The 13,595-nt window shown below is 39.3% G+C and overlaps 1 protein-coding gene across 1 annotated transcript in view; it reads left to right on the plus strand.

The window, feature by feature from the left end:
- ndst3 (N-deacetylase/N-sulfotransferase (heparan glucosaminyl) 3) overlaps window positions 1-13,595 on the plus strand; it is a 71,934-nt gene that overhangs the window by 48,985 nt on the left and 9,354 nt on the right. The window contains exons 7-10 of the mRNA XM_060892240.1: window positions 7,693-7,875; window positions 8,644-8,740; window positions 11,327-11,450; window positions 12,193-12,367. Coding sequence (XP_060748223.1) covers window positions 7,693-7,875; window positions 8,644-8,740; window positions 11,327-11,450; window positions 12,193-12,367 — 579 coding nt within the window. The remainder of the gene's footprint in view (window positions 1-7,692; window positions 7,876-8,643; window positions 8,741-11,326; window positions 11,451-12,192; window positions 12,368-13,595) is intronic.

Raw genomic sequence — 13,595 nt, forward strand, 5'->3', positions numbered from 1 at the left:
CTCTGTATTCTCTTTTTTCTATACTAAATGTTTATTCTTTCAGGAATGAAAAGAACCTGACCTTCAATGCCTCCTGTCCTCTTTTATAACTCACTTTCTTTGGTCGAGTGCAGATCAATTTAGTGTACTTTTACGCCAGCTATAAATTGACATATCGATAAATTGTCAATAATTCATACAATAAAAGGCAGAACATTAATGCAGTAATGGAACATCGGTCTTCTGTTGAAAGAGAAAAGTGTTCGTAAAACTCCTGGTAGAGCAGCTCTGTTCTGAACACCCTCTGGGCTCCAAGGCAAACTCAATTTATTGGTCATTCATTATTGAGGTCTACCGTGTGTGTGTGTGTTTGTGTGTGTGTGTGTGTGTGTGTGTGTGTGTGTGTGTGTGTGATACACTGTGAGAGAGTTACAATTGATAGAGTAATACATTTTACAAGAAGGCGCGATGATGTAAAGTACGAACATTTTTTATAATCTACATACAACACTTACAGAATTCTACCTACAACAATAACAACAAGCCTAATCATAAAAACAACCGAGCTAGTCATAACAACAACAAAGCTAGTCACTACAAAGACAACAAAGCTAGTCATGACAACAGCAACACAACAGCAACACAACTTGTCATAACAACAGCAACACCGCTAGTCATAAAAACAACAACAACAAAGCTAATAATAAAAACAACAAAGCTAGTCATGAAAACAAAAACAACGAAGTTACTCATAACAACGACAACAAATCTAGTCATAAAAACAACAGCAAAGCTAGTCATAAAAACAATGACAACACAGCTAGTCATAACAACAGCAACACAGCCAGTCATAAATACAACAAAGCTAGTCATAGCAAAAAAGAGGTAGTCATAAAAACAACAACAAAGCTAGTCATAGCAAAAAAGAGGTAGTCATAAAAATAACAACAAAGATAGACATAACAAAAAAGAGGTAGTCATAAAAACAACAAAGCTAGTCATAACAAAAAAGAGGTAGTCATAAAAACAACAACAAAGCTAGTCATAACAACAACAACACATCTACTCATAAAAACAACAAAGCTAGTCATAACAAAAAAGAGGTAGTCTTAAAAACAACAACAAAGCTAGTCATAACAAAAAAGAGGTAGTCATAAAAACAACAAAGATAGTCATAACAAAAAAGAGGTAGTCATAAAAACAACAAAGATAGTCATAACAAAAAAGAGGTAGTCATAAAAACAACAAAGCTAGTCATAACAAAAAAGAGGTAGTCATAAAAACAACAACAAAGCTAGTCATAACAACAACAACACATCTAGTCATAAAAACAACAAAGCTAGTCATAACAAAAAAAGAGGTAGTCATAAAAACAACAACAACAAAGCTAGTCATAACAAAAAAGAGGTAGTCATAAAAACAACAACAACAAAGCTAGTCATAACAACAACAACACATCTAGTCATAAAAACAACAACAAAACTAGTCATAAAAACAAAAACTACAAATCTAGTCATAAAAACAACGATAACAAAGCTAGTCATAAAAACAAAAACTGCAAAGCTAGTCATAACAAAAAAGAGCAAGTCATAACAACAGCAAAGCTAGTCTTAACAAATGAGCAAAAATGTACACAGAAAAGAGATCACTTTTTCTCATATATGTTCTATAACATTACACTAAAAATCACATGTGATGTAAGTGAAATAACACACAGTGATTTTATACTATCATAAAAATAACTGTTTCATTAGAGCGGCAGTGGCGGCAAAGCTCCTGACATTTACCGTTGATATCTAGGGATGAACAGAGAAGTGAGAATGAGATCCTGAGAGGAAATTCGAATCAGGTTGAGGTGAACGATGAGGGAAGGGCAATCAAAAAAAAAAAAGAATGGAACTAATAGAAATTGAGAAGTGGGAATTGGTGTCCGATGATTGAGAAATTGAGAAGTTGCGTTAACCTGCTATGAGTTTACAGAAAAGACAAATTTAATGCTAAAGGACAAAATTTCCTCCTGGAGCGTGAAGCTGTTGCAAAATGAAATGTTTGTTTGTGTGTCTGAGAGCCAGAGAGATACATGAGGAGGAGTGAAGAGGAAGAGACTGCACCGAGCGCTGGATGAAAATGATTTGAAATCCGGTGTTTATTTAGCGCACTTGTTAATGAGCAGCGGAGTCTCGCTGACGATCCAGAAGTCTCTGGAAACTAAGCAGTTTGAACTTTCGGAGCATTTTTTTCCGAGACTCAAAGCTCTCAAAGGGTGAAAAAAGATGAAGAGTTGGTGCACATCACTCATTGTATTCGAGTTGTGTGTATCAGAGTGTGACGCTCGATAACGCACCAGTGCTGAATGAACTCCTACTGAGTTTAATTGAATCTCTGTGGGAGCTAATTGAACACTGATGTTTTTAGTGTGTCTGTGTGTGTTTGTGTTTGCTAGCTGGAGATGAGTTTGTTGCGAAGTTCAGGATGCTTACGCAACCTCTGCAGCTAGGGAATGCACAGTTGTGTGTGTGTGTGTGTTTGTGTGTGTGTGTGTCAGTGTGTGTGTTTGTGTGTGTGTATTAGCTTGTATAAACCTAGCTCTTATGTAATGGGAGAACAATCAAATGCACTAATGGAGGGTCTCTGACATGTCCCTCTTATTCTTTCTGTGTGTGTGTGTGTGTGTGTGTGTGTGTGTCTGGTTAAATTTTTATGCCAGGTGAGTGATTTAAGCCAGGCTCTGAACCTCCTCCAGAAAGAACATCTGTTTGGCCCATAGGAGTGTGTTTGTGTGTATATGTGCGTGTGTGTGTGTGTGTGTGAGAGAGAGAGTGTGTAATAGCTGGTCCAAATTTAGCTATAAAAACAGCGGCTTGTACTGGCACTCTCTTGTGTATTTGAGCCAGACAGGATAGATGCATTTGGGCCTAAGATTCTCTCATACACACACACACCCTCCCCATCATTCTCCCCTTCTCCCCCCTCTCTCTGTTTCTCATTTTCTTTTTTTCTCTTGTTCAGATAGGCTCATTTGTTACCACTGTCCATAATCATACTACTTCAGGCTATGTGTGTGTGTATGTATGTGTGTGTGTGTGTGTGTGTTATTGATTGCTGGAAGCAATATATAAATCATTTCTCGATCAAACTCTTTATAGTGAAGATAAAAAAAATCTTATTGGTCAAGAAAATGCTGTTTTAGAGTTTATGGCTGCATTTGGCAGTTTACAGCTGATACTTTGTTCTAGCTGACATCTTTTTAATAACAGTGGTGTGTTTGTGTGTGTGTGTGTATGTGGGCATGTCTACAACAAAATTTACTTCTGTGCTTGTTGTGTGTAACGTGCAACTTTATCTATCTATTAAACTCACCTCATTGTATCGCCCCTGTTCATGGTTGCTAGGCAACCCATCGGTCAATCAAACTGGCATCATTTTGTCAACCTGACTCCATGGTAACTGAAAAAAACTGTAGTGAAGTGTAATTGAAGTGAAGGTTTGTGTCAAAAAAGGACCATAATAACTGAGAGCGTGTAATACATATGTGACTATGTGTATGTGACGGTATGTAAGCAATAAAACACATCGGCTTTATTTGTTCATTGTTTATTTTTAACCATTTATAGTTACATTCCTGTTGTCAGGTCCTGTTACAGCAGCTGTAACTTGTTATTCCCTCACTAATATGTCCTTTTCTTCCGTAATGTTAATGGCTTGTTCTTAAGCAAGTCAGATCTGAAGACTTTTATTTACAAAAACTGACCATGTTACAGAGAAACCAAAGAAACCCACAGTGAGTTCCTCTGTCCTGAAGACTCCTTCCATGAATTTTATCTGAACGTCTCACACAGAAAACTCAACATACAAAACAGCAGTTCTATCTAATGAATTCTATATTAACAGCAACATTTTGGATTACGCGAGTCTGCTGTTACTACAGTGCAGTAATATTACACACCTTATGACTTAACACCTTCTGATCAGATTGCAGAATTCAACATCGTTGGAGAAAAAAAAATGAAGCATATGCTGCGTTATACTTGGCGACATTCTTCTCATATTCTTCTTTTAGACTCTAAGCAGGAGAAAAAAAAATGATGTGGATCACCAAAATACAACCAGAACAACAAGGGGGTTGTGTTGAAGTACCTGTCAATCCTGTCATAGGTGTGGTTTGGGGGTGTGGATATTTGATTTGTTTGCCAGTTTCCACACTGCTATATCTTACAGTTTATTCGCATGCATAAACATAGACCTGGTACAATAAAAGAGGCAAAGTGTAAGTGATTTGCGCAAGCTAAACCTGCATAAAATTTTATTGCAGTGTGTGTGTTGTATTGTAAAGAGAGTCATGGTGGTTTATACTTTTGTAGTAAATGAAGTGGCTTCTTGTACTGGCTGGTGGCTGGAAATTAAACTAGGCCACTTATTCCCTTTTGACGTCTCTACTTTCACAACCTACTAAACCAGCCAAGCATGGAGACTCGACTCGACTTAACTTGACTCTTCTCTTCTCCTCTCTTCTCCTCTCCTAAGATCTAATGCATTCTGAAAGCAAAGTTTAACATCCTGTAACGTTATTGACCAGACTTTGTTAATGTCAGTGCAGACTCTAGGATAGCGGCCCCCTTGGTAACGGCATCGATCGTGATCATAAAAGCCCTGAGAGCGAGTGAACGTCCCCCTGTGGTCCGCATTGAAATTATAGCGAAGTCAAGCGCTGAGGGAGCACTTCCTTTCGGGTTTACATCATACCACACTGTGCTAAGATGAGGGCTTCTGGTGATTGAACGTTCTCTTGAGGGGGTTTGCCGCTGCCCATAACTTGGCACTAAGACAATCTGAGCAAATGACCACATTCTCGCCGAGCATTAAAGGACTGTATCCTTGAACATACATCTATGGATACTGTGAATGTTATGCGAGGCTTTTTACCAGGATATAATTAAAGCATTCCAACAAGGGCACACTCAACTCTCGCTGGCTAGTTTATGACGCATGCGTTTCTATGGCTTGAGTGCTTACATACAAAAGCCGATCTCCAGGGTGCTAAATAGAGTCTGTTGTGCCCACCGGAAAGTCCTGCTGCTAGCTTCACGTCACTAATTGCTTTATAGAAGATTTTAATAAAGAGGATTGCATTTGTGATTTCTCAGCTCAAAGGCATGTAAGCATGGCAGGAATGTGAGAAACGATTCTTATAGTTGATCCCCATCCCAAAACCAAGCAAGACATCAAATGTACTGTATATTGTAACATTTTAATACCAATCAATACCAAAAATCTCTACAATCTCCAAATGTTGCCCATTTCTCTGCAAAGGCCATCTCTAAAGTTTTCTGTGTTCTCTCTGATACACGGTATACATCTAAAATGTACTCTATCTCTCTCTTATCTTAACATCAAGTAATCCCAGGCTCTGCCAACATGTGAATATTTTAACCGGGCACTCATCACAGAGATATATATTTATAGACGTTTCTGATGTTTGTGATGCTGCCTCATGAGTTTAGTACCAGTATTCAAGGTGTCTTACAGAGTACCTGCTTTTAATGAACGTCAGGTTTCCTGAGACCAAAATATTCCCACCCACAGGAGATGCTGGGTTTTTTTAGGCACCAGCTCGCCCACTTAACCCAGGCCTCCAGTCTCTTGTTCAGATGGATTGTGCATCTTTTTGCTAACATCCACTGGCAAGCTGCTTGCTAATAATTTTTGGTGCAATGTTATGTACAGCATACACAGTGTTTTGTCACACTCAATGGGTACATGCTTGTTTGTTTTGAGCGGAGTCAACTGTGGTAAAAAAATTAAAATAGTAAACCTATCAAATAGAACCCATTTATAGAAGCTTATAACCCAAAAATATCCACTGAATCTTTATACTTTATACATCACCTGTATATCAGGTTTCTTAGCATCGTAAAATAGATTTATTTGGAAGCTTTACTGGTGGGGAAACGTTTAATTGTAGGTTTCTACACAGACCCTTTATAGGGTGCCCCAGAGGGATGACCGAAGAACTTTCCCCAATTGTAGCTTAACCTTCAGCAAATGTAACCTAACCCTTGTAGACTGTCCCTAATGAAATGTAATATAACCATCTCCAAATGCACCCTAACCTTTGCTAAATGTAAGTCAAACCCACACCAAATATACCTTAACCCTTAGCAAATGTAGCCTAACCCTCATCACCTATGGTGTACCTTACACCCTCCCAGATTATACTCTAACCCTGTCCAAATGTATTTTAACCCTCCACAACCATTGTCTAACCTTTCTTAAATATAGTCTAACATTCTACCCATGTAACCTGTGCCAAATGTGGCCAAAAAATCATGATGTTGTCTGGTGCTCATCAGGTGTAGTCCAACCCTTATGACATGTAGCCAAACCCTCGTCAAATATAGACTAATCCTCCTTGAATGTAGTCTAACCCCCATAGATGTAGCCTACAATCATCAAATAGAGTCTAACTGCCCTCAAATGTAACTCAACCCTTGCCAAGTATAGCCTAAACCCCCCAATATTAGCATAACCCTCAGAAAATATAGCCTTTGGGTTACATTTTCCATTAAACAAATCCCCGACCTTCCCCAAAAGGAGGCTATCCCTTACCAAATGTAGTTTAGCCCTCATTTATTGTCGTTCATCTTTCTTCAAATATATTCCCACCACTCCTATCCCAAACCCTTGCTTCACCAAATCTATCCTTGCCCTCCAAATGAATCCCAGTCCGAATTAAATCTTTCAATCTAGTCTACACCCACACCAAAGATACACTGTATATAAATATATCTCTTCCATGCTGTCTGAGCTACGCCACCTGTAAACATTCTCTAATCCAAATGTACTCTATCTCTACACACTTTTACCTTCCAACATGCAGCCTGAACAAATACACTCACTCTCTCACTCACTCATCTTCTACCGCTTATCTGAACTACCTCGGGTCACGGGTCCCTGTGCCTATCTCAGGCGTCATCGGGCATCAAGGCAGGATACCCCCTGGACGGAGTGCCAACCCATCACAGGGCACACACACACTTCTCATTCACTCACGCAATCACACACTATGAACAATTTTCCAGAGATGCCAATCAACCTACCATGCATTTGGACCGGGGGAGGAAACCGGAGTACCCGGAGGAAACCCCCGAGGCACGGGGAGAACATGCAAACTCCACACACACAAGGCGGAGGCGGGAATCAAACCCACAACCCTGGAGGTGTGAGGCGAACGTGCTAACCACTAAGCCACCGTGCCCCCTGAACAAATACAAGCATGGTCAAATACAAGCTTTCTGCACTGTCTCAAATGTAATGCTTTCTGTCTGTACCCTGAACCTTTCCCTGTTCCAAATTTGTCATATGCACATCATCTTTATCCCAGATAATCTCTATCTATTTCCTAATGCAAGTAGGGTATTCCTAATGCAAGACACTGTATTACTGCCATCTACAGGCACAACCATTATATTATTTTATTACCCCCCACAACCACACACACATCCATGACCCCTATTATTATTTCTATACGACATTCCCAAATTTAAATACCTTCACAACCACACATACTGTACCCATATCTACGCAGTTGGTTAAAATATCTACACAGTTGGTTAAAATACCAGAATACTTTATATTGACATTTGCAAAATATACTAAGCATACTCTGTATAAGAATGCCAAATATCTACTCACACTCTGCCTCCTGTTCTGCAGATCAGTATCTTCATGACTCATCTGTCTAACTATGGGAACGATCGATTGGGTCTGTACACTTTTGTGAACCTGGCCAACTTCCTGAAGTGCTGGACCAATCTGAGACTGCACACACTCCCACCTCTGCAGCTCGCACACCACTACTTTACCCTATTCCCTGAGCAGAGAAACCCACTCTGGCAGGTTTGTGCGTATGTGTGAGAACATGCGAGAGAGATTTGTGTGTGTGTGTGTGTGTGTGTGTGTGTGTGTGTGTGTGTAATAAATTGTTCGAGAGGCATAATTTGTTGCATCGAAAATAGGTTGAGGATTTTAAGGTTATTTTGTTACAGTATCATTGGGGTTGATATAAAAACTCCAAAATATCTACTAGATATGTGTATTTATATGGTCATTTAGTTAATTAGTTAATTAACAACTCACTCAGAACCATCACCACTTTGTCTGAATTTAAATCAAGGCTTAAGACCCACCTTTTCAACCTTCACTATCAGTAAATGGATATGTATTAGAAGTCCTTAATTTTTCTGAAATGTGGTGTATGTATCGTGTACTATGTAGAGTCCTATCTCTTGTACTGTATGTTTTTGTGTATAGTCCTGTCTTCTGTTATTATCTCATGCAGCGGCATGTGATCTTTCGTCCTGGGCAAATGTCCGACAAATATGTATATGTATGTTACACTATATTTCATCTTTCTTGAAATACTGTACCTTGTAAAGCGTCCTTGAGCTTGGGAAAGGCGCTGTATAAATTAAACATATTATTATTATTATTATTATTAACTCTTTGGGATGGTTATATCTGATGCCACACTGTCTTGTTATTAACACTGTCCAGCATATCCACCTGTCCCTAAAGATTACCTGCTATCTGTAATAGACATATGGTGTGTATTGGTGGTATTGATTGAAAGTGTCTGTGTGTGTGTGTGTGTGTGTGTGTGTGCAGAACCCGTGTGATGACAAGAGACACAAGGATATCTGGTCTAAAGAGAAGACCTGCGACAGGCTCCCCAAGTTTATGGTGGTTGGACCTCAGAAAACTGGTAATTATACCATTGTATTGTAGAAGTTCTGGACTCTGTGTAGGTTCTGCATTATGGGGAAAGTCTGGAAATGAAAAACAAATACATGACCGGATTTCTTTTGTCATCTAGCATAGAGCTGTGAGAAGGTGTTTTCATGTCTAGTGGTGATAGAATCATCTAGTAATGCTTTGATTTCCATTTATTGACAAAATCGTCACTCAAAGATGTCTGAAAAGCAGCGAGGTGTCAATCTCTGCTGTTCTGGATGCAGCTATACTTAATTTTGCACTTAATCACGCATACAGTACCGACATTTGGCAGAGTTTTGTTGATAAATTGAGTTTTGGGAAATGAGTCAAATAAGTGGCTAGTGTTATCCAGTCAGGTATCTATGAAGTAAGGTGAAAAAATAATATTAAATTATTAAAATGATTATTTTTTTATAAAAAATAAAATAATGATAAAAAAAAAAGACAGAATCAAAAATGTTCTATTCATCTGGTATAGCAGCAAATTGGCAGCAATTTAAAAGTGTAATGAATTAAAGGGCGTCATACCTCTCACTCATTTTCTACCGGTTATCCGAACTACCTCAAGTCACGTGGATCCTGTGCTTATCTCAGGTGTCATCGGGCATCAAGGCAGGATACACCCTGGACGGAGTGCCAACCCATCGCAGGGCACACACACACACACACACTCTCATTCACTCACGCAATCACACACTACGGACAATTTTCCAGAGATGCCAATCAACCTATCATGCATGTCTTTGGACTGGGGGAGGAAACCGGAGTACCCGGAGGAAACCCCCGAGGCACGGGGAGAACATGCAAACTCCACACACACAAGGTGGAGGCAGGAATCGAACCCCCAACGCTGGAGGTGTGAGGCGAACGTGCTAACCACTAAGCCACCGTGACCCCCAGCGTCATACCTTTTTTAAATAATTTATATTTACACGTAATACTGAAAACCAGTTATTTACTATTATTACTTGATATAACTAGCAATAAACGGGGTATCATTCCTTAACCAGCATACCTTTTTAAACTGTCATGAAGTTAAAAATTTTCAGCTTGTCATATTATCATAAACCTACAGACTCCTCTGTGCTGAAGACTTTTATTTAGCATCATAAAACATATCAACAATCACAGGTATTTTTTCCAATCTTTCTATGTTGAATGTCTGCCTGTATAAGCTACAGACAGAAACGTAGACTTATTGGACAAAGAGACCTTATGGACAATTAATCGATCCCTTCTGACCAATCAAAAATCAAGATTCCAGCAGCGGCGTGGCTTAAAAACAGAAATTACTTCTGCAATGTCAGAGGGAGGACAGTCGGATTTAGCCATGGATTTGCTGTCAATGGAGGGACAAAAAATGGACATAATTAGAAATCGTGGCTCTGCACCACTGTCATTTTACATTCCCACAGTGTTGTAGATTTTTTATTTGGATGAGTTCTTCTGTATCTTTCATATCACTCATCTAATGTTGTGTACAATGATAAAATCCTCAAACTGACTAGCTAGCCTAATTTAACACTGAGAATCAACCATCTGTCTGAATGTTGTTTTTGTCCTGCTGGGCTTTTCCTCATGCTCACATTGAATCGTTTTCATTACCGGCTATTTGCGTGCGGCGCACAAAAAGCTGTCGTCTTTTAATTCCACGTTAAAGTGCTATGATGTGTCTTTATTGTCTATATGCCCATTGTGATCTGCTCAATTGCACCCTCAGTTCACACAATTCACAACTTTGCAAAAAAAGAAAAAAAATTGCAGCATCTTTTCTAGCACAAGGCTTCAAGGCTCTGTGTGTGTGTGTGTTTTGTGAGCATGTGAAGGTGTGAGCTGTTGTTCACCTTGATCCCTCTTGTCACATCTCACCTTGTACAGCACAGATGAAAGTGTAGCCAGAGACATTAGACGCACTGAAGGAGAACAACCCAGACTCACTTGGGGAGAGATGGAGAATCAGAGAGAGAAAGAGAGAGAGAGAGAGAGAGAGAAAGAGGAAGAGGGGCGATAAGACAGAAAGGGAGCCGAAGACAAAGAGCGATCGCTCGTTCTTGCGCTGTGTTGTGTTGTGTTGTCTAGCTAAAGGAGTTTGATTGGTGTCAGGACACCAACGTAGTTAGACAGTTTGTGCTTTGAGCTCTCTCCACTTCCGTACCAGCACAAACTTACGAAACACTCGCTCACCCACTCTCATTCTGACACGCACAAACAGATACTCACAGATACCACGCTCGCTCCCTCCTACACACACACACACACACACACACACACACACACACACACACGCTATCATATCCTGTCTCTTTCACAGGCACATACATACATCTGTACAATACATACATACGCGTCCATACTGACTTTCCCAGCACATTCAGACGCACACATTTACACCCACGGCTGAAAAATCCATGCTGCAAATAGAGTATTGATTTCAGTCCATTCTCCGTTTCCTTCTCTCTCCGTCTTCTGGCTTTATCTGTCGACTCCATGTAGCGCACTTAAACATATTACACTATCATTATCCGTGCAGGGCCTCATCTGTCCTCGTTATGCGAACCGTTCCTTTCGTTCGCAGGCACCACGGCACTCTACCTCTTCCTCCTAATGCATCCGTCCATCTCCAGCAGTTTCCCCAGCTCTAAGACCTTCGAGGAGGTGCAGTTCTTCAACACCAACAACTACCACAAAGGAATCGACTGGTAAAGAAAAAAAAAACTGTAGGCACAAAAGCACAAAATAATCCAAATCAATGCATTTTTAATATAAAATTAGAGCGTCAGTTTGTAATTTTTTTTTAAGTTTATAGACCATGTAAAAATCAGACAGGGTTGTCATTCAAGCACTGTATCTGGCTAGTTTATTAATTTCATTATTCTTCTTAAAATTTTCTGACCCTGAAATTAACACCACCTTCAGCTAATTCTTACATGGCCCTGATACTTCTTTATATACTGTACATATATATAAATATATAAAAGGCAACTCATGAAACAATCACAGTAATTAAGGCTGAAGACAGAAATCAGTAAAGCTTGAGGTCTTGTTAGTCATTTCACATCACAGGCAGCAGAGGGGTAAAAAATTACCAACAGCTCCTTTAATCTCCTGTTCTAAGGTTAACACTAATCTGTTTTTCATATGAACGAATCGTTCTGCCATTGCAGCTATTGTAATCGCTATTCTTGATCAACAGCTTTATATAAATTATGGAACTGATTCTGTTTTTGTTTTGCATTGTTTTTATGGAGCACCTATCTTTTTAGCCTATTTCGCTATGCCTAGGCTTTATGCTAATTTATATGCACTTTGTGTATCCAGGTTCATACACACATGATAGTTTTTATTATTGTACAAGTGTCTATTAAGGTTTAAACAGTTTGGTGGTGGTGGTGTGTGTGTGTGTGTGTATATATGTGTGTGTTTGTGTTTACCATCATAAAGGTACATGGAGTTTTTTCCAGTTCCATCGAACGTCACTACGGACTTCCTGTTTGAGAAAAGTGCTAGTTACTTCCCCTCGGAAGAGACGCCCAAACGAGCCTCTGCACTGCTGCCCAAAGCCAAAATCCTCACTCTGCTTATCAACCCCTCTGACAGGGCCTACAGCTGGTACCAGGTACCCTTTCTACCACAGCAAGCTAATATTTGGCAAAACTCCACACAGTTTGTCTGTGTGAGTGTGTAGCATGCATGCAGAGGTCTGTCTGTGTGTGTGTGTGTGTGTGTGTGTGTGTGTGTGTGTGTGTGTGTGTGTGTGTGTGTGTGGTGGGGGTTTGTGCTGCAGTAGGTTAAAAAGGACCTAGTTAAAGGGAGGATCGATGCAGCGAGGAGCGAAAGTCAATGCCACATTAGATTACCATCAGCACACTCTCTGCCTTTTTAAACTCACTTATTGAGCTCCTTCAGCAGGGTGTGTGTGTGTATGTGCATGCGTGTGTGTGTGTGTGCGTTTTCTAGCACCTTTCCATTCAGATAATGCTACCATTTCTAATCAAAGGTGTTTTCCAACAGAAAAGTTCTGTTATATTAAACAGTATGTCTACCCGAGTAACTAGCTAGCTAAGCTAACAACTGTGAAATATTCTAGCTAGTTGCTATGATGACGTCAAGTCCTGTTGCTGCTATATTCTATTTTATATAGGTTGTATTTTTTTACACTTTTGTTTATTTTTATTTTTGTCCACGTGTATAAACACAAACATCTAAGTGTAAAAGTTTAATAAATATTTATAAATTTGACTTCAAAATCCCCTCAGAAATCTTGTGACCAAGCTAGTGGTTAGCAGTAAAGATTTTAAATTGTGATTTAAAAATCCTCTCAGAAATCCTAGCTAAACATGATCATTACATCAGTGAAGATGAAGTGAAGATTACAAACTTGATATGTTTTTTTTTTTAAAAAAGATCTTGTCATTAACTAGCTGGATAGCATTAGAGGCAAATACTGTTTAGGACTGTAAATAAATAAATAAATAAATAAATAAATAAATAAAGACAATTTATTAAAAAAAAATTTTTTGGTTTTGTTTTTACTAGCTAACACACTCAGGTTTGTTTGTACTTGCTAACACACTTAGGTTAGCTTGTACTTGCTAACACACTTACAGTAGGTTAGTTTGTACTAGCTAACACACTCAGGTTTGGTTGTACTAGCTAACACACTCAGGTTTGTTTGTACTAGCTAACACACTCAGCTTAGTTTGTCCTAGCTAACACACTCAGGTTTGGTTGTACTAGCTAACACACTGAAGTTTGTTTGTACTAGCTAACACACTCAGGTTAGTTTGTACTAGCTAACACACTGAGGTTTGTTTGTACTAGCTAATACACTGAGGTTTGTTTGT

Source organism: Tachysurus vachellii, chromosome 2 (assembly GCF_030014155.1).
Source record: "Tachysurus vachellii isolate PV-2020 chromosome 2, HZAU_Pvac_v1, whole genome shotgun sequence".
NCBI lineage: Eukaryota > Metazoa > Chordata > Actinopteri > Siluriformes > Bagridae > Tachysurus > Tachysurus vachellii.